Source organism: Acinonyx jubatus, chromosome X (genome assembly GCF_027475565.1).
Source record: "Acinonyx jubatus isolate Ajub_Pintada_27869175 chromosome X, VMU_Ajub_asm_v1.0, whole genome shotgun sequence".
NCBI lineage: Eukaryota > Metazoa > Chordata > Mammalia > Carnivora > Felidae > Acinonyx > Acinonyx jubatus.
The window spans coordinates 123,364,365-123,382,267 of NC_069389.1; the positions used below are offsets into that span (position 1 = coordinate 123,364,365).

Here is a 17,903-nt window from a genome sequence, read left to right on the forward strand (position 1 = left end):
AACGGGTGCTGCTGGGGCCTCTGCTCCTGGGGCTGTTTCGTTGTAGCAGTTTAGACTCTGGCTTAGTTTTGCTCCGGATGGGAGTGAAAGGGGACTTTCTTCATCAGGGAATTAGCTGCTAAACCAAAAGGGCCCGTCCGGAGGAAATTGGTCACACAGGCTTACCCAAGGCCACCCAGCGAATTGGTGCTGGCACCAGGACTGCAGTCCCTTAGGGTCAGTGTTGGGGGAGGGGGGAGGAGAGGGAGAAAGGAGTCCGGCATGGGGTGGGGGGTGGAAGTAGAGGAAGTGGAGAGGGCAGGGTCCCTGTCTCCAGGTCAAGGAGGAGGACACCCAGGCCCAGCTTCATGGCCTGGGTTAAAACAGGAGACTGGGGCCCAGTCTTGGGTGGGGGTGGGGGGTCAAAATCGAAGCTGTGGGAACCGGGATGGCCTCAGGGAGGCAGCAAGGGCGCGGGGCAGCGGTGTGGGTCTGGCCTTGGGCTGGCCTCAGCATTAAGGAAGAGGAGGGTCTCGGGGCCCAGGCTTGAGGTCAGCTGGCTGAAGCAAGACGGGGGACCCAGCCTCGAGCCAGGGGGTAACGTCATCAAAGGGATGACGGGGAATCTAGGAAGCGAGCGACTGGGGTCCAGCCTCCGGAGGCCGGCGGGAAGGGGCGGGGCGGCCGGCGGGGCGGGGCGGGGCGGGGCGACTGCGCGTCCCCTGGTGCCTGACGTCACCGCGCGGGCGTCAGCTGACTGCACGGCCGCCGCCGTCCCTGCAGCCTCTGAGACTCCAGCAGGCCGCTGTCGCCGCCGCCGCCGCCGCCGCCGCCGCCGCCGCCGCCATGGCTCAGTACAAGGGCGCCGCGAGCGAGGCGGGCCGCGCCATGCACCTGATGAAGAAGCGGGAGAAGCAGCGCGAGCAGATGGAGCAGATGAAGCAACGGATTGCCGAGGTGCGGGCCCGGCCGGGGCCTCTTGGAGCACGCGCGCTGCCCGCCGCCCCGGCCCTCTGGGGCCCCGCGAGACCCTGGGCGGCGGATGCAGAGCGCAGTCGGCGAGCCGGGGCCGGCCCCTTGCTCCCGCACCTCCAGCAAAATGTAGAAACGATCTGGCGACAGTCTGCTCATCTGTAAAATGGGCCCAGGAGGCGGAGACGAGCTGGCTTGTGACAAGCTCCCAACAGGAGGGAGCCGTAGTCGTGGCTCCGTTGGTGGCATTAGGGCTCCCCTCGCGTACACAGAGCGTTCTCGCCCTGGCCCCTCGGCCCTGAGAACGAGGCCTCTGCCCTGATCCCATGGATGCCAGGGAAGTCAGGCCCGACAGGCCGTGGCGCATCCACAGGCCACTGAGGCTCATTCCAGAGCCCTTTGCACCGTGACAGAGGCAGAGTCCAGCGTCCGGGGTGCTAGCGGTTCACTAAGGGCTTTAATGAGTGGTCGGTGGCGGCGGGCTGGCAGGAAAAAGGATTCCTCTGCTTGGGCCTTTTGGGGAGACTCGTCTGCAGAGCGGGGACCCGGGGTGAGAGGGGAGAGCAGGCTACGTTGGGTACTGTGGATGCCAGGCCCAGGGAGACAGCTGTGCGCCGGGGCCTGGCGTGGCCTCGCTTCACGCTGGTGCCCAAGCCCTGCGGTCTTGGTGCGGGCTCTTCAGTCCGTGGAGTTGCATTTCTCTGCTGGCCACCTGCGTTGGAGGCCACCAGCCAGAGAACGACCTGTGTGGTACCGGGTGGGGTGGGGCTGGCCTGGAGCGAGGTCTCATGGGAAGCTGTTGGCAACATCTAGAGCCCCTTGGCCACTCTTCACTCTCTCCTGTCACCTCTCGGCTTGGGTCTCCAGACCTTCAGCTTAAAGGCTGGGTATGAAAAACACCCAAGGCAGGTAGGGCCGGTGACCCCAGGGCCACTGAGGGAACTCTGGTCCCCAGCAGGAGACATGGAGGGGCCAGATCAGCACACAGGTCGCAGGGAGCCACTTCATTTGGCTCCCTCAGCACTGGAAGGGCCCTTCATAGCCCTGTGGAACCTCCCATTGATCGAGGAAAGGGGACATGTCTTTCCCAGGGTCACATTATCGTGAGCCCAGCAGCAGATCTGGGGTTAGAGCCCAGCTCCCCGCTTTCCCGGTGGGGTGGTGGGGGGCCCTCACTGCTGTCCTCCCTCTGCCACAGGAGAACATAATGAAATCTAACATCGACAAGAAGTTCTCTGCGCACTACGACGCCGTGGAGGCGGAGCTCAAGTCCAGCACCGTCGGTGAGCGAAGCGCACACCACCCCCCCCACCCCCTCGGATCCAGAGCCCTGCTGCTTCCCCGCGCTGGGCCACCCACCCTTATCCTCGCCTCTCCTCACCTCGTAGGTCTCGTGACCCTGAATGACATGAAGGCCAAGCAAGAGGCGCTGGTGAAGGAGAGGGAGAAGCAGCTGGCCAAGAAAGAGCAGTCGAAGGAGCTGCAATTGTGGGTCCTGACATCTCAGCCGGCAGCCCCCCCTCCCCGCCCCGGCCCCAACATATAGCTAGTGCTTGGGGGTGGGCCGGGTGCTTCCTGCCCCGTGAGAGTGGGCCTGCCTGTCTGCAGGCAGCCCTGGGCTAGGGAAGGGGCCTCAGGGTGGGGATGTCGCGCATGGTGTGCTGTGCCTTGGTAGGAAGCTGGAGAAGCTACGAGAGAAGGAGCGCAAGAAGGAGGCCAAGCGGAAGATCTCCAGCCTGTCCTTCACTCTGGAGGAAGAGGAGGAGGCAGGTGACGAGGATGAGGAGGTGGCTGTGTATGAGGAGGAGCTGGAGAGGGAAGGTAAGGCCGGCTCTGGGAAGCCAGGCCATAGCAGAAGAAGCATATCCGTTACCCCGTCTCGACGGCCTGCTCCGTCGTGGTCCTGAACCTCACACATCGGGTGGGAGAGAGAGCGGCCGTGGGGCTTGCCTCCAGGGGCAGAGTGAATCAGGGCCTGGCGTGTGGCCGCTAGGCAGGGCTGTGGGCTCTTTGGTGCAAGACGCCGATGCTTGATCAGGAAGTCTTCAGAAGCTGCCCTTCGTAAGTGCCCATGAAGGATGGACCGAGGAGGGGAGAGGATGGCCTTGGGGCAGCCCAGCAGAACCTTCTGCGACGATGGAGACGTTCGGCTCTGTGCTGCTAGCTGGCCACTGAGCACGTGGCTTGTGTAACTGACGCCGAGTGTCCGTTGTTTGATTCATTTCAGTGTAAATTGATACAGCCACAGACATTCAGGATCTCAGTAGAGGTCTCAGCCGAGGGACCAGGGGGTGGCAGGGACAACTCGGGAAGGCTGGGGAGCAAGGATGAAACCAGCATGGGGGGCCCGTGTGCCACGTACCTGTTCTGAGCCAGCGCCGAGGCAGACAGATAGAGGCAGGGCGCCTTTCCTCTCCTTGGAGTCACATGGGTGAGCGCACGCCCTCTGAAGGGCCCGGGTCCAGCCCAGGGCGGGGAGAGCGTCTCACGGTGGGAACAGGTGAGCCGGGCCTTTAGAGCGAGGGGACTTCCACGAGCAACCAGAGGTGAGGCGTGGAGGGATGTATTGCGTCCAGAATGAATGTGGCCGGCAGCAGAGCCAGCGGGAACGGACACAGTTGAGGACGTGGCAGGGCTTCCCGGCGGGAGGGATCTGAGGCGGGGGATGGTACCTCACGGCGTTGCCGCGGCCCCGTATGGTGGCTTCAAGAGGACCGGCTGACGCGGTAAGGAGAGAGAGCCCGAGCCTCCTGGGTTTCCCTGTGTTCACGAGCCGCAGTCAAACATGCTGAAGAGAAACCAGTGAAGATAACTGCAGTCCCGTTTAGTAATTTTGTTTGTTTATTTATTTATTTTGAGAGACAGAGGTAGAGAGCAGGGGAGGGGCGGAGAGGTCGGGGGAGAGAGAGAATCCCAAGCAGACTCCGCGCCGCCAGCACGGAGCCTGACACGGGGCTTGAACCCACGAACCGTGAGATCATGACCTGAGCCAAAGTCAAGTGCCGGATACTCAACCAACTGAGCCCCCTGGGCGCCCCAGTGCTGTTTCGTAATATAAGTGTTGAGTAGCATTCGATACTGTGCATCTTCGCGGCAGGGAGCACTGTGGTGGACGGCGCGGATCTGGGGGGAGGCTGTGAAGCTCAGTGTGTGTCACTGGGGCTTTGTGAGCACTTCCTTCCCCACAGTGGTTTTGTTTGGGGGGCCCGGCGATGAGGCACTGGCATGGGATTCTTCTCTGGGTGATGCTGACGTGCAGCCGGGCTCCGGAACCGTGCTCCTAGGAGCCTGTAAGACCCTTTCAGGGGGTCTGCGAGGTCAAAAACACTTCCATAAGTGCGGCAAAGCCTGCTCGGCCTTTTTCATCCTCCTTCTCTCTTGAGCATGTGGTGTGGAGCTTTGCAGAGGCCACGTGACATGTGATGATGTCATCACTCCAACAGCTAACAGAACGTGGGCTCTCCCACTTCCGGGTCTTCACTGTTTCTCAGGCTTAATTTCAAATTCGGTGACTACCCAGAGCTACAGCCCCCAGAGGCGAGAGCTCTCCGGGGTCCTCGGTAACTTATAAGGAAGAGGGTTCGGGGTGCTGACACCAGCAAGTTGTAGTTCCTTCGTGTCTGAATTAGGGAAACTGAGTCCCAGAGTCCAAGATGTTGACGAGCCTGGCCTGAGCCCTAGCGGGGCTTCTCCTTCCCTCTTCCCCTCCGGCCCCAGTGTTAGTCGTCGTGGGACTTTGGGCTTCAGTGTCCTTATCTGGGAACAAGGAGTGCCACACCCCTTTGGGGCTGTCGTGAGGGTTAGGTGATACATCAGGTGTGGGCCCATGATGAGCACGGCTCCCGGTGCGGAGCGGGTCCTCCGCAAGCATCCACCCTTCTGAGGATGCCCCGTCCCTCCGTACAGAGGGTCCTTTGCTCCCTCACACACCAGCACCGATGCCTGAGGTCCCCTGAGGCGCCTGAGGTCGCAGCTGATGGGATGTGAACACAGTCCCCGAACTCCTGTCCAGCTGCTGGCAGTGGAGAGCGAGGCGAAGCCCTCTTGGCAAAGGTGCTTTTTGGGTCTCCATAGTGCTGTGGACAAGACAGTGCCGGCCACTGTGACTGGGAACCCACGGTGGTGCCACGGCGCTCCGGGGAGCCTCCAAGGAGGTGGTGTGTGAGCTGAGGCTGCAGAGACAGAGGGCCAGGGTGCCCTGGCAGTGGGGCCCGTCATGCAGCCGACTGCCCTGTTTCCTTTTGCTCCAGAGATCACTGCAAAGAAGAGGAAATTGGGGAAGAACCCAGATGTGGACACGAGCTTCCTGCCCGACCGAGACCGTGAGGTAAGAGTGGCCTGCTCCCTGGCTCGGGCAGGGGCTTTTTCTCAGGGAGTGGGGTCCTGCTCGCCCCCCGAACAGCCCTGGGCCCCCCTCCTTCATCCCCCTCCTCTCCCAGGAAGAGGAGAACCGGCTCCGGGAAGAGCTGCGGCAGGAGTGGGAGGCCAAGCAGGAGAAAATCAAGAGTGAGTGCCTGCCGCGTGGGGTGCTGGGGGTGGGCTGCCTCTCCTGCCGACAGTTGTCGGGGCAGAGGCCTCAGGTCCCAGGAACTTGCAGGGGGCAGGGACGTCTGCGTCTGGAGGCCAAAAGGCAATTCTGCTTTGTAGGTGAGGAGATCGAAATCACCTTCAGTTACTGGGATGGCTCCGGGCACCGGCGGACGGTCAAGGTGGGTGGTGGGGAGCACGCACAGCCCCCTCCCTGGGCCCCCCCAGGGCCCAGCCTCCCTCGGGTTCAGTGGGAAGGAGCTTTCAGTCCTGACTTCAGAATTTCACAGGCCCTTTCCTGTAGGAGGACCCCGGGGAGCCTGGAGGGGCAGGGAAAAGGGCCTGTCCCTCGTGGGGGGTAGCCTGGGGCTCCTAGGTCCCCAGCAGGGACCTCTGGGCCACTGCCTTCTTAAGAGCTCTTCTCCAGGCTTCTGTCTTGTGTTACCAACCCCTTGCTCTTGTGGATGCTCGTTCCCGGGCCGCTCCTCCAGATGAAAAAGGGCAACACGATGCAGCAATTCCTGCAGAAGGCCCTTGAAATCCTGCGCAAAGACTTCAGCGAGCTCAGGTGCGCGTGAGCTCAGGAGCACGCACAGCACGTGTGTATGCTTGCGCTTCTGGAGCGCAGGGTCCCAGGTGCCGGAGCCCCAAAGTCTGGCTGCTGCTCCTTGGGTGGGAAGGTGGCATGCTGGGCACTGTGTTCCTGAGCCAGAGGGTCAGGTTTCTTTTCCGTTCGCGTCACCGGGGACAGCTTAGGTGGGGGTTTCTGTTTTGGTTCTTTAGCGCCGAGGCGTAGGGTGGTGGGTGCCCATCCTGGGCCCGCCAGACCTTGCAGCCTGCCACGAAGCATTCTGGGTTGCCACCGGGACCACTGCCTCCCAGCTCCGGTGCCGGGGTTTCCTTGGGTGGCTGCTCCCGGGCGCCCACAGCCTGTGCCTTTCTCCCTCAGGTCAGCGGGGGTGGAGCAGCTCATGTACATCAAGGAGGACCTGATCATCCCCCACGTGAGGCCCTTCTCTTCCCTGCAGCTGGGGGCGGGGCGGCCGGGCGGGGCCGTGGACTGTGGGGTGCCTCGGGGCTTCTCGAGAGGGCACCTTGCTCCAGCCTGGCCCTCTCGCTCGGGCCGGCGGGTGGGCTGGGGGGGGGGGGGTGACTCGTCAACCACGGCTCTCTCGCCTTCACAGCACCACAGCTTCTATGACTTCATTGTCACCAAGGCCCGAGGGAAGAGTGGTAAGTGTGCCCGGCCCGGCCCCCTGCCTTTGAGTTCTCTCCTGTGTGGCAGGGTGGCAGCGTGACCCTGACCTTGGGATGGCTGCTGCTTCCCTGCAGGGCCGCTCTTTAATTTTGACGTTCACGATGACGTGCGGCTGCTCAGTGACGCGACCGTGGAGAAGGATGAGGTGTGGAGGGGGAGGAAGAGCGGAGGGACGGGGTGCCCGCCCTCCCCCCCAGTAGCCTTGAACGGCCCTTCTCCCCGCCTCAGTCACACGCGGGCAAGGTGGTGCTGCGGAGCTGGTACGAAAAGAACAAGCACATCTTCCCTGCCAGCCGCTGGGAGCCCTACGACCCCGAGAAAAAGTGGGACAAGTACACGGTGAGCGGCACCGGGCCGGGAAGGCTGGGCAGGGGTCGGGCTGTGCGGGCCATTAGAGGATGGAAGGCCAAGGCCTTCCGGCCCCTGCTCCGCTCCACCTCCCTCTTCTGTGCTCTTGTCCTCACACCAGATCCGGTGAATGTCGCCGCGCCTCCGACCCCCTCTGCCCCCTTCCCGGGGCCTCCGGACTCCGGGCGCTGCCCCCTGACGTGAAGGGCCGGCTGGCCCCTGCCCCTGCCGTCGTCATTTACTGCCTTTTTCTTTTACAGTAAATAAACACGTGTCCGAGTCGGAACACCTCCGTTGTGTTTTGTTTTAAACATTTTCTGAAGGAAAATTCACCATTTTGACCATGTGAAGGTGTCCAATTCAGGGGTATTTAGTCCATTCACAGTGTTGGGCAACAATCACCTCTGCCTACTTCCAGAATATTTCTGTCATCCCTCGAGGAGACCCCGTGCCCATGCACAGTCCCTCCCCCAGTCCCTGGTACCCCCTTGTCTACTTTCTGTCCACATGGGTTTCCCTCTTCTGGAAGTTTCACATAAGTGGAATCATACAGTATTTCTGGCCTTTGTGTCTGGTGAGAAAGTGTGTATCTGGTGCGGGTGGGGGTGGGAAGGTGGAAGACGAATGTGAGTCTGTGGGGGGAGAAGGCGGCATCTGCAACCCACTGGGGCCTGGGCGGACCCAGCTGTCCTTGCGGCCAACCCGCACTCCCCAGGGCACCTACATGGCATTGTGGTTCCTTATTGTGGGTGGGAGGGGTGTCCCCCCCAGGCGCGTGGGCCCCTCTGTGCCTCGTAGCTCCCCGTTCCACAGGGGACGTGACCGGCCTGTGGCTCCCAGCGCCCTCCGTCCCTACCAGGGCTCTGCAGACACGCCTTGGCCCCCTGGTGCCGCTCCCTTCCCGGCATCTCTTCCCGTCCTCACGTGGGAAGGCGGCCGTGGGTGCTGTTACACGCGGGCTCAGCCAGCCCTGCTCGCACCGCCATCATGGTCCCAAGGGGACAAACCTGGTTTGGGGGTGGGTGCCCCTATTCCCCCCCCCCACCTTGGCAGCCAGATCCCCCAGTTCCCCTTGGGTAAGCTGAGGCAGGCGGTCCCATTCCGGGAGGCTGAGGAAGGCAATCTGACCAGTCCCGGCTTCCATTCTTCCCCTTGCCTGAGGCAGAGCAGAGGGAACGGGGCGGCCCCGGGGCTGGTAGAGGGCATCCAGGCTCTGGGTCTGGCCCCGCCTCCTTGGCAGATGCACAGATCCGACCGTGGGGGGACTTCCCGGGGTACAGAGGCTCCTGTGCCCTCCTCCCACGGGCTGGGCCCCGAGTCCTGTTCGGATGCACCATGGGAGGGGGGGTCCTGGAGCAGAGCCATCTGGGGTCATTTGCAGGAGGGAGGAAGGCAGCCTGGGCCAGAGTACCTCGGGGCACAGCAGGGAGTGGGTGGCCAAGCCTGACCCTAGGTCCTGGACGTGGGGGACAAGTGTGAGAACGTCAATGGGGCCTTTTGTTTGGCACTGGGAACCCTGGACAGGGGATTGTCCGGCCTCTGCACCAAATCCTTCGTGCTGTCTCTGAAAAGGAAAGGGAGCCCCTGTTAGCCAGCTTACCCAATGGAAATGGTTTCCAAGGGAACCGCCTTCAGGGGGCCCATAGCTTCTGGAAAATAAACTCCTTGGGCCCAATCTTGGGTCCTGGCAGGAAAGGACCTGGAGGTTGGGTGGGGGTGGGTCAGGGAGGGAGTCTTTTGGGGGTCAGGATTGACAGGCCAGTGGGACTGTAAGGGAAGGAGACCCACTTCCCCATAACCAATGAAGGGACAGAAAAGGCTATGCCATAGTTGGGGGTGGGGTCTCAGGGAGGAGCCCCTTGTCCTAAGTAAGGGCGTCACTCAGATGCTCTTCCTGGCTGCTGGCACTGGGCATCTGGCCTCACGCTTGGCTGGCACAGGCCAGAGTTCCTGTGAGGAGGGGGACTGCACGGCCTTCCTCTTGGGACCTTGGACCCACAGGAATGTGGAGCTCAGAGAGGGTGGGCGGCTGCAGGGAGAAGTAGGTAAGCTGTCTGGACAGGTGTGAGACTCTGGAACTAGTGACATCACCAAGGTCAGTGAGTGGTCCCCGATGTTTCTGGGGACCAGCCTGTGCCAGGGGTGGGCTGGGTCCTGAGGACACAAGTGAGAGAGGCTTCATTCCTGATGTGTTTGGTGGGGGGTAGGGTGGGAGGCTGAGTGTGCACGTGTGTGAACGTAAACAACAAACAGGGAAACAAAAAGTGAACTTTCTGAGGTCAGGACATTGAAGCTGGCAAGAGGGACAAGAGGTCAGCCGTCTCAAAGTGGAGGAGGGAGTGTCGCAGGCAGAGGGGAGAGCAAGTGTGAAGACACTGGCAGGCAGGCTGGAGGTGAGCAGGGCTGGGATGGAGGGAAGGACGGACGGGAAGGAGAGGGAGGGGAGAGACAGGTCAGAAGCCTAGGGTCCGGGAGATGAGCCGGAGGGGTGGATGCTGATCCTTTCTCGTTTACCTTGAACAGTTCTGCAAAGCCCAGGTTTTCACCCAGTTCACACATCAGCAAGAAAGGGGGGACGCGGGGATGCCCCGCCTCCTGCCCGGCCCTCCCTTCCCACTCCTCAATGCCCCCAACACAGAAGCTCTTGCTTTTGCCACTTACCAATACGTCTGAGTGTCCTGTGTCTCTCTCCGCGTCTGTACACTCAGAGCCTCCTCATGCTTCTGTTTTAAAGGAGCATAATTGATTTTACCGACGTTGGCAAATCCCCCTCCCTAAGGCCTGGCCCATTTTGCAACCCCACCAGCGGGTGAGAGTGTCCTGGCGCCCCCGAGCCTTGCCCACAGGGGACGGTCCATCACTCCTCGCCAGGGGACAGACGCAACCCGAGACGGAGTGTGTGTTCTCGCAGTGGGGGCTTTTTAATTTTTAAAAAGTCTTTTCAACCGAAGGGCACCTGGGTGGCTCAGTCATTAAGCTTCTGACTTCGGCTCAGGTCATGATCACGGCTCGTGAGTTCAAGTCCCACATCGTGTGACCTGGAACCCCGCTTCGGGTGAGCCCCGCTTCTCCCTCTCTGTCTCTTTCTCTCTCTCTCAGCCCCTCGCTCACTTGCACCCTCTCTCAAAAAAATTCTTTTCAACTGAGGAAAAATTCACATAACAATAACCATTAACCATTTAAAAATGTAGGTTTCAAAGTGGCATTTACTTTGTTCACAATATTGTGCAACTGTGACCTCTGCCTGGTCCCAAAACATTTCCATCACCTCAAAAGGAGACCCTGTGCCCATTAAATAGTCTCTCCTCACCCCCTTCCCCCAGCTCCTGACAACCACTAACCTTCTCTGTTTGTATGGATTTGCGTCTTCTGGAAATTTCACATAAACAGAATCATACAATTAAAGATCTATGAACATGGAAAGACACTTCATCTTCATGGATTGGAAGGCTCAATACCGTCAGGGTGTCTCTATTAGGTTTCCATCGCTGTGTAACAAATTAAGCAAAACTCAGTGGCTTAAAACAACACCCAGTCGTTACCTGACCGTTTCTGTAGGTCAGAAGTCCAGGCATGACATAAGCGGGGCCTCTACTCAGGGCCTCACGAGGTCGCCCTGAAGGTTGGCTGGGCTGCATTCTCACTGGAGGCTTGGGGTCCTCTCCCAAACTCATATTGTTCTTGGTAGGGGTCAGTTCCCTGTGACTCCAGGACTAGGTCCCTGTTCTCTCATTGGCTGTGGGCCAGAGAATGCTCTCAGCTCCCAGAAGCCACCTGAGATTCACTGCTACCCTGGAGCCCTCCATAGCCATGTTCATGCTTGGAATCTCTCTCTTCAGAAAAGGCCCCTTTGTGGTTAAGGCCTCACCTAATTAGGTCTGGCCCACCCAGATACGCTCCTTTTTGATGAACTCAAAGTCAACTGGTTAGTAACCTGACCATAGGAGTGATGTCCCATCATGTGTGAAGGGTCTGCTCTGCCTCAAGGGGAGGGGATCATACAGGCTTATATGCTAGGAGGCAGAAATCTTGGGGCCATCTTAGAATTTTGCCCCATGATGACAACTTTCCCCAAAGTGATCCATGAATTCAATGCAATCCCTACCCCAAACCCCAGCATGCTTTTTTTGTAGAAATTGACAACCTCATCCTCAAAGTATATAGACATGGGAAGGACCCAGAATATCCAAAAAACAATTCTGATTTCAAAACTTACTATGAAGCCACACTAATCAAGGCATGTCATATAAGTACAAGGATAGGTGTGCAGGTGGATGGCACAGCATCAGGAGTCCAGAAATAAATCCTTACATTTACGGTTAGGAAATGATGCTGGGAGGGCGCCTGGGTGGCTCAGACGGTTAAGCATCTGACTTCGGCTCAGGTCATGATCTCGCGGTTCGTGAGTTAGAGCCCCATGTCGGACTCTGTGCTGTCCTTGCAGAGCCTGCTTCAGATCCTCTGGCCCCCTCTCTCTCTCTGCCCCTCCCCCAGTTGTTCTCTCTCTCTCAAAAATAAACATTTAAAAAGAAAGGAAGGAAGGATGGATGGGTGCTGGAGCAGTCAGATATCTGTATGGAAAAAGTGAATTTTAACCCTGATGTCATGGGTTGAATTGTGTCCCCTAGAAAGAAATGTTGCACTACTCCCCCAGGAGCTTGGAATGTGACCTGATTTGGAGACGGGGTTTTTATAGATGTAATTAAGTTAAGATGGGCTTGTATTGGAGAATGGGCCCCAATCTAATATGACTGGCATCCTAAGAAGAGAGGAGTCGGACACACACATGCAGGGAGCAGGTCATGTGACAACAGAGACTGCAGTGATGTGTCTACTGTCCAAGGAAGGCCACGCACTGCCAGCAACACCAGAGGCTGGAAGAGGCAAGGACGGAGCCTCCCCCTAGAACCTTCGGAGGGAGCTCGGCCCTGCTTTCCCTCCTCTGGCCTCCAGAGCTGTGGGAGGATAAACATCTCTTGTTTTAAACCCCTCAGTATGTGGTTCTTTCTTTCGGCAGCCCCAGGACACTCACCTTGTTTGACCATATGGAGAAATGAACTAGACACGGATTATAGGCCGAAAAGTAAGAGCCCAGACTGAGAAAAACATCTAAGTAAAACACGGAGAAAATCTTTGTGACCTTGGGCAGGACACAGAAGACATTAATAATAAAAGGAAAAATGAATAAATTGGACTTCGGGGTGCCTGGATGGCTCAGTCGGTTAAGCGTCCGACTTCGGCTCAGGTCATGATCTCACGGTCTGTGAGTTTGAGCCCCGCGTCGGGCTCTGTCCTGACAGCTTGGAGCCTGGAGCCTGCTTCGGATTCTGTGTCTCCCTCTCTCTCTCTGTCCCTCCCTTGCTTGCACTCTGTCTCTGTCTCTGCCTCTCTCTCAACAATAAACAAACATTTAAAAATTTTTAAAAAATAAGTTAGACTTCATAAAAATGCAAACTTTTTTTTTTAAAGTTTACTTACTTATTCTGAGAGAGAAACACAGAGAGACAGAGGGAGGCAGAGAGCGTGAGCAGGAAAGGGGCAGAGAGACAGGGAGACACAGAATCCGAAGCAGGCTCCAGGCTCCAAGCTGTCAGGACAGAGCCCGACGCGGGGCTCGAACCCACAGACCGTGAGGTCATGACCTGAGCCGAAGTCAGACGCTTAACTGACTGAGCCATCCAGGCGCCCCAAAGCTCATTTTAAAGGGAAGACAGAAAACAAAGGCAATTAATGAAACTGGTTACCTAAAGGAGGAGGGACAGAACCAGGTGGTAGTGGTTCAGGAGGGGATGACATTGCCCTGGGTGTATCTTCTGTGTAATTTTGACTTCTGGACACATGTTGCTGCTTTATATACCTAAAGACTAAAAACAACAGAATGGGGGGAAAGCTAAAATTGAACACAAACAGAAATTATCCCAAGAGTATTTTGAATGAATAGCATAACCATATTAAAGGGATACGTGAAAAAGACTATCCAAGCAATCTTTTTTTTAACGTTTATTTATTTTTGAGACAGAGAGAGATAGAGCATGAATGGGGAAGGGGCAAAGAGAGAGGGAGACACAGAACCGGAAGCAGGCTCCAGGCTCTGAGCCATCAGCCCAGAGCCCGACGCGGGGCTCGAACTCACGGACCGCGAGATCGTGACCTGAGCTGAAGTCGGATGCTTAACCGACTAAGCCACCCAGGCGCCCCATCAAGCAATCTTTTAAAAAAAAAAAAATTTTTTTTAACATTTATTTATTTTTGAGACAGAGAGAGAGCATGAACAGGGGAGGGTCAGAGAAAGAGGGAGACACAGAATCCGAAACAGGCTCCAGGCTCTGAGCTGTCAGCACAGAGCCTGACGCAGGGCTCGAACCCACAGACTGTGAGATCATGACCTGAGCCGAAGTCGGACGCTTAACCGACTGAGCCACCCAGGCGCCCCCAAGCAATCTTTAAATATAGCATTCTTACTTTACACCCTCAGTGTTGACGGAAGACACAAACAACAAAATCCTGCAAATAAATCCCAAACCCCACTCAGTAGGTTTGTCTGTCCTGGGGCTATGGGTGCTGCCTATTACAGGAGGATCACGCAAACGAGTCAACATATTGACGATGTTGGGAGCTAGGTCTCTGTCTCCCACTACTGGAGAAGGGAGACATAAATATGGATTGGGGAAAGGCTAAGAGCTTTTATTGTGGAATTGGAAGGGAAGGTATCAGTAGTGTGTCCTCCGGATTTGTATATATAAATCTGTCTGTCTATCTATCTCTCCGTCTATCTATCTATGTATCCATCTATCGGGGCAGATATCCTAGCTCTGCCCACTGACAGTGCCTAAGAGCACGATACCCCAGTAGCAATGAGCACAGCTCAGCCCCATTTCTTGGTTTCTAAATATTATTCTCCTTGGAAGAATGGCTGATTCCAGGGTTGGGGTGAGCAAAAGTACAAGAAGCATGTGGAAATTCTTGTGCCAAAAGTAATAAAGGACCTAAAGAATTATGGGGCGGGACGCCTGGGTGGCTCAGTCAGTTAAGCGTCTGATTTCAGCTCAGATCATGATCTCACTGCTCTTGGGTTCGGGCCTCACGTTGGGCTCTGCGCTGACAGCTCAGAGCCTGGAGCCTGCTTCGGATTCTGTGTCTCCCTCTCTCTCTGCCCCTCCCCCGCTCATGCTCTGTCTCTCTCTCTCTCTCAAAAATAAACATTAAAAAAATTTTTTAACAATGATGGGGACATGTCAGAAGGGCAGAGTCGTCAGCTTGAAGGGGCCAAATCTGACACAATTTGAACATCAACATGAATAATGAACAATAACGGGTTATAGTCCACTGAATAAAATGACGGTCCACAAGCCCATATTGATGATGAATACACAGATAAACAGAGGAGCTCTTCCTGATGGCAGAAGGCCATCGAATAAATGTAGGAGGGGTCACGGAGGAAGAAAACCCCTCTCGCGGCTGTCAGAATAATCAGTGATGCAGGCAAGGATTATCAATGATTGGGTGACGTTTTGATGAGGAACGGAATATTTACCTAGTTTTAAAGTATCTTCCTACAAAGTACTTTTTTGTTAAGTACACTCTACACCCAACATGGGGCACAAACGCAGAACCCCAAGACCAAGAGTCACACGCTCCACTGACTTAGCCAGCGAGGGGCTCAGCTACAAACTAGTTTTTTTTTTTTTAATCTTTATTTATTGCTGAGAGAGAGAAAGCAGGGGAGCAACAGAGAGAGAAGGAGACACAGGATCCAAAGCCGGCTCCAGGCTCCAAGCTGTCAGCACAGAGCCCGACGCGGGGCTCGAACTCACAAGGTGCTCACAGTGAACGTCACAGGGAGGGGACAAGGCAAAGACACACAGAGAGACGGCCTAGCCTCACAGGGAGAGAGCGTGGGTGTCTTCCCAACACGACACAGCCTGGATCTCACCATGAGAAAACATCAGACAAACCCAAACTGAAGGACATTCTACCAAATACCTGGCCTGCATTCCTCAAAAGTGTCCATGTCATGAAACGCCAAGGCAAGCACAGGAATGTTCCAAATGAAAGGGGACTGGAGAGAAGTGACAACCAAATGCAATGTGCAGTCCTAGGCTGGACCCTGCATCAGAAAAAACAACGTGAACATTTCTGATGTTGACATGTTGTACTGTGGTTATGTAAGTCACTAAAATAATTCTATCGTAACTATACTGTGGTTATGGAGTGCAGGCTGAAACATTTAGCAAGGGGCAAGGGGCAAGGTGTATGCACATGACATTGAATAGTTCAGAAAAATATCAATTTTTTACATAAAATAAATGTTTTATACTATATATATATATATACATACATATATATATACATATACACGTGCATACATCAGAGAGAGGTGGGGGTGACGGAGAGGGTGAGTGAGAAAGCAAATGGGGCAAAACATGAACTATGGGTGAGTCTGGGTTAAGGGCACATGAGGGCTCTCTGTGCTGTTCTTACAATTTTTCTGTAAGTCCAAAACAATTGCAAATTATAAAATTAGAAGGAAATCAACCACTTCTAGCCAACATTTGACAGGAAGGTTTAGCCATGGCAATTAGGCAACAAAATAAAATAAAAGACATCCAGGTTAGAAGGGAAGAAGTCAAACTACATTTTCAGATGATGTAATCTTGTATATGCAAAAGCCTAAGAGATCCCCTAAAAACATATTAGAGGTAATAAACGAGGTCAGCAAGGTTTCAGGACAAAAGGTCATTACGAAAACCAACTGTATTTCTATATACCCTAGCAATAAACAATCCAAACTGAAACTAAGAAAAGAATTCCATTTACAAATAGGATCAGAAAAAATAAAACACTTAGGAATAAATTTAACAAAAGAAGTACAAGGCTTGTACACTGAAAGCTACAAAATATCATCAAAAGATATTAAAAAGGACCTAAATAAACAGAAAAACATCTGTTCAGCCAGAGTTCTCCAGAGAAACATAACAGGACACACACACAGAGGATTTATTTTGAGGAATTAGCTCATGCAATTGTGGGGGCTGGCAATTTGGCAGGCTGGAGACTCAGGCAGGATTTCAATCTTGAGGCAGAATTTCTACTTCTCCAGGAAACCTTAATTTTTGCTTTTAAGGCTTTCAATTGAGTGGACCAGACCCACACAAATCATGGAGGGCCATCTGTACTTAAGGTTGACTAATTGTAGACATCGACCATATATACAAAATACCTCCACAGCAACACCTAGATGAGTGTTTGATTAAATAACTGGGGACCATAGCCTAGCCAACTGAAATTAATAAACATATAATTGATCAACATCCCATGTTCATGGATGGAAAGACTTAATCTTATTAAGATGGCAACACCCCCTAAATTTACCGACAGAGTCAATTTCATCTCTATCGAACTCCCATTGGCTTTTTTTTTTTTTTTTTTGCAGAAACTGACAAGCTTACCCTAAAATCATAAGTAAATGCAAGGGACATTGAGTATCAGGCAAAACACTCTTGGAAAAGAACAAATTCAGAGGACTCACAATTCCCAGTTTCAAAACTTACTACAAAACTACAGTGATCAACACTGTGATATTGGTATAAAGATAGACATATAGATCAATGGAATAGAAATGAAAGAGTCCAGGAATAAACCCATATATCTATTGTCAACTGATTTTTGATGAGGGTGCCAAGACCATTCAATGGGGGAAAGAACAGCCTCTTCAACAAATGAATAGCAGTCACATGGAAGAAAATGAAATTGGACCACAACCTCACATTACATACAAAAACTAACCCCAAAATGGATCAGAGACCTAAACTTAAGAGCAAAAACTATAAAACTCTTAGAACAAAGCATAGGGGTAAATTTTTGTGACCTTGGATTAAGGAATAGTTCCTTAGATAGAACAACAAAAGACAAGCAGCAAAGGAAGGATAAATTAGTTGTCATCAAAATCTAAAACTTTTGTGCATCTGAGGACTCTATCAAGAAAGTGAAAAGAGAAACCACAGAATGAAAGAAAATATTTGCAAATCATATATAAGGGATTAATATCCAGAATATATAAAGAACTCCTACAACTTGACAACAACAAAGCAAAAACTCAATTAAAAATGGGCAGAGCTTAGGGGCGCCTGGGTGGCTCAGTCGGTTGAGGGTCCGACTTTGGCTCAGGTCATGGTCTCATGGCCTGTGAGTTCGAGCCCCACATCAGGCTCTGTGCAGACAGCTCAGAGCCCAGCCTGCTTTAGATTCTGTGTCCCTCTCTTGCTCTGCTCCTCTCCTGCTCACGTTCTGTCTCTGTCTCTCTCTCAAGAATAAACAAAACATTTAAAAAATGGGCAGAACTTGAATAGATGTTTCAGATTGCTTTGTATATCACAGAAGACATGCAAATGGCCAAGGAACTCATGAAAAGATGCTCAACATCATTCGTCATCAGGGAAATGCAAATCAAAACAAGATACCATTTCACACCCACTGGGATGGCTAGAAACAAACAATCAGATAATAAGGGTTTATCAGAATGTGGAGAAATTGGAACCCTCATACACTGCTAATGGGAATGTAAAATGGTGCAGCTAATTTGGAAAGCTCTTTGGCCATTTTTCTCAAAATGTTAAAAATAGTTATCATGTGACCCAGAAATCCCACTCCTAGGTGGAGGGGAAAGGAAAATGTGTTCATGCAAAAAACTTGTACACGAATGTTCTTAACAGCATTATTCACAACAGCCAAAAGATAGAAAAAGCCCAGATGCTCAATTGATGAATGGAGAAATGTGATATATCCATGTAATGGAATATTGTTTAGCCCTAAAAGGAGA

The 17,903-nt window shown here is 54.0% G+C and overlaps 1 protein-coding gene across 1 annotated transcript; it reads left to right on the top strand.

Annotated features, from left to right (window-relative positions):
- The first annotated feature begins 730 nt into the window (after positions 1 to 730).
- Positions 731 to 7,349, top strand: FAM50A (family with sequence similarity 50 member A). Its single transcript, XM_027053261.2, has 13 exons — positions 731 to 936; positions 2,150 to 2,234; positions 2,340 to 2,439; positions 2,627 to 2,772; positions 5,202 to 5,278; positions 5,391 to 5,457; positions 5,599 to 5,660; positions 5,970 to 6,046; positions 6,428 to 6,482; positions 6,663 to 6,711; positions 6,811 to 6,881; positions 6,965 to 7,075; positions 7,206 to 7,349. Exons 1-13 carry the CDS (start codon positions 826 to 828, stop codon positions 7,212 to 7,214), a joined length of 1,020 nt encoding a protein of 339 aa, XP_026909062.1. The 5' UTR covers positions 731 to 825; the 3' UTR covers positions 7,215 to 7,349.
- Positions 7,350 to 17,903: the final 10,554 nt, after the last annotated feature.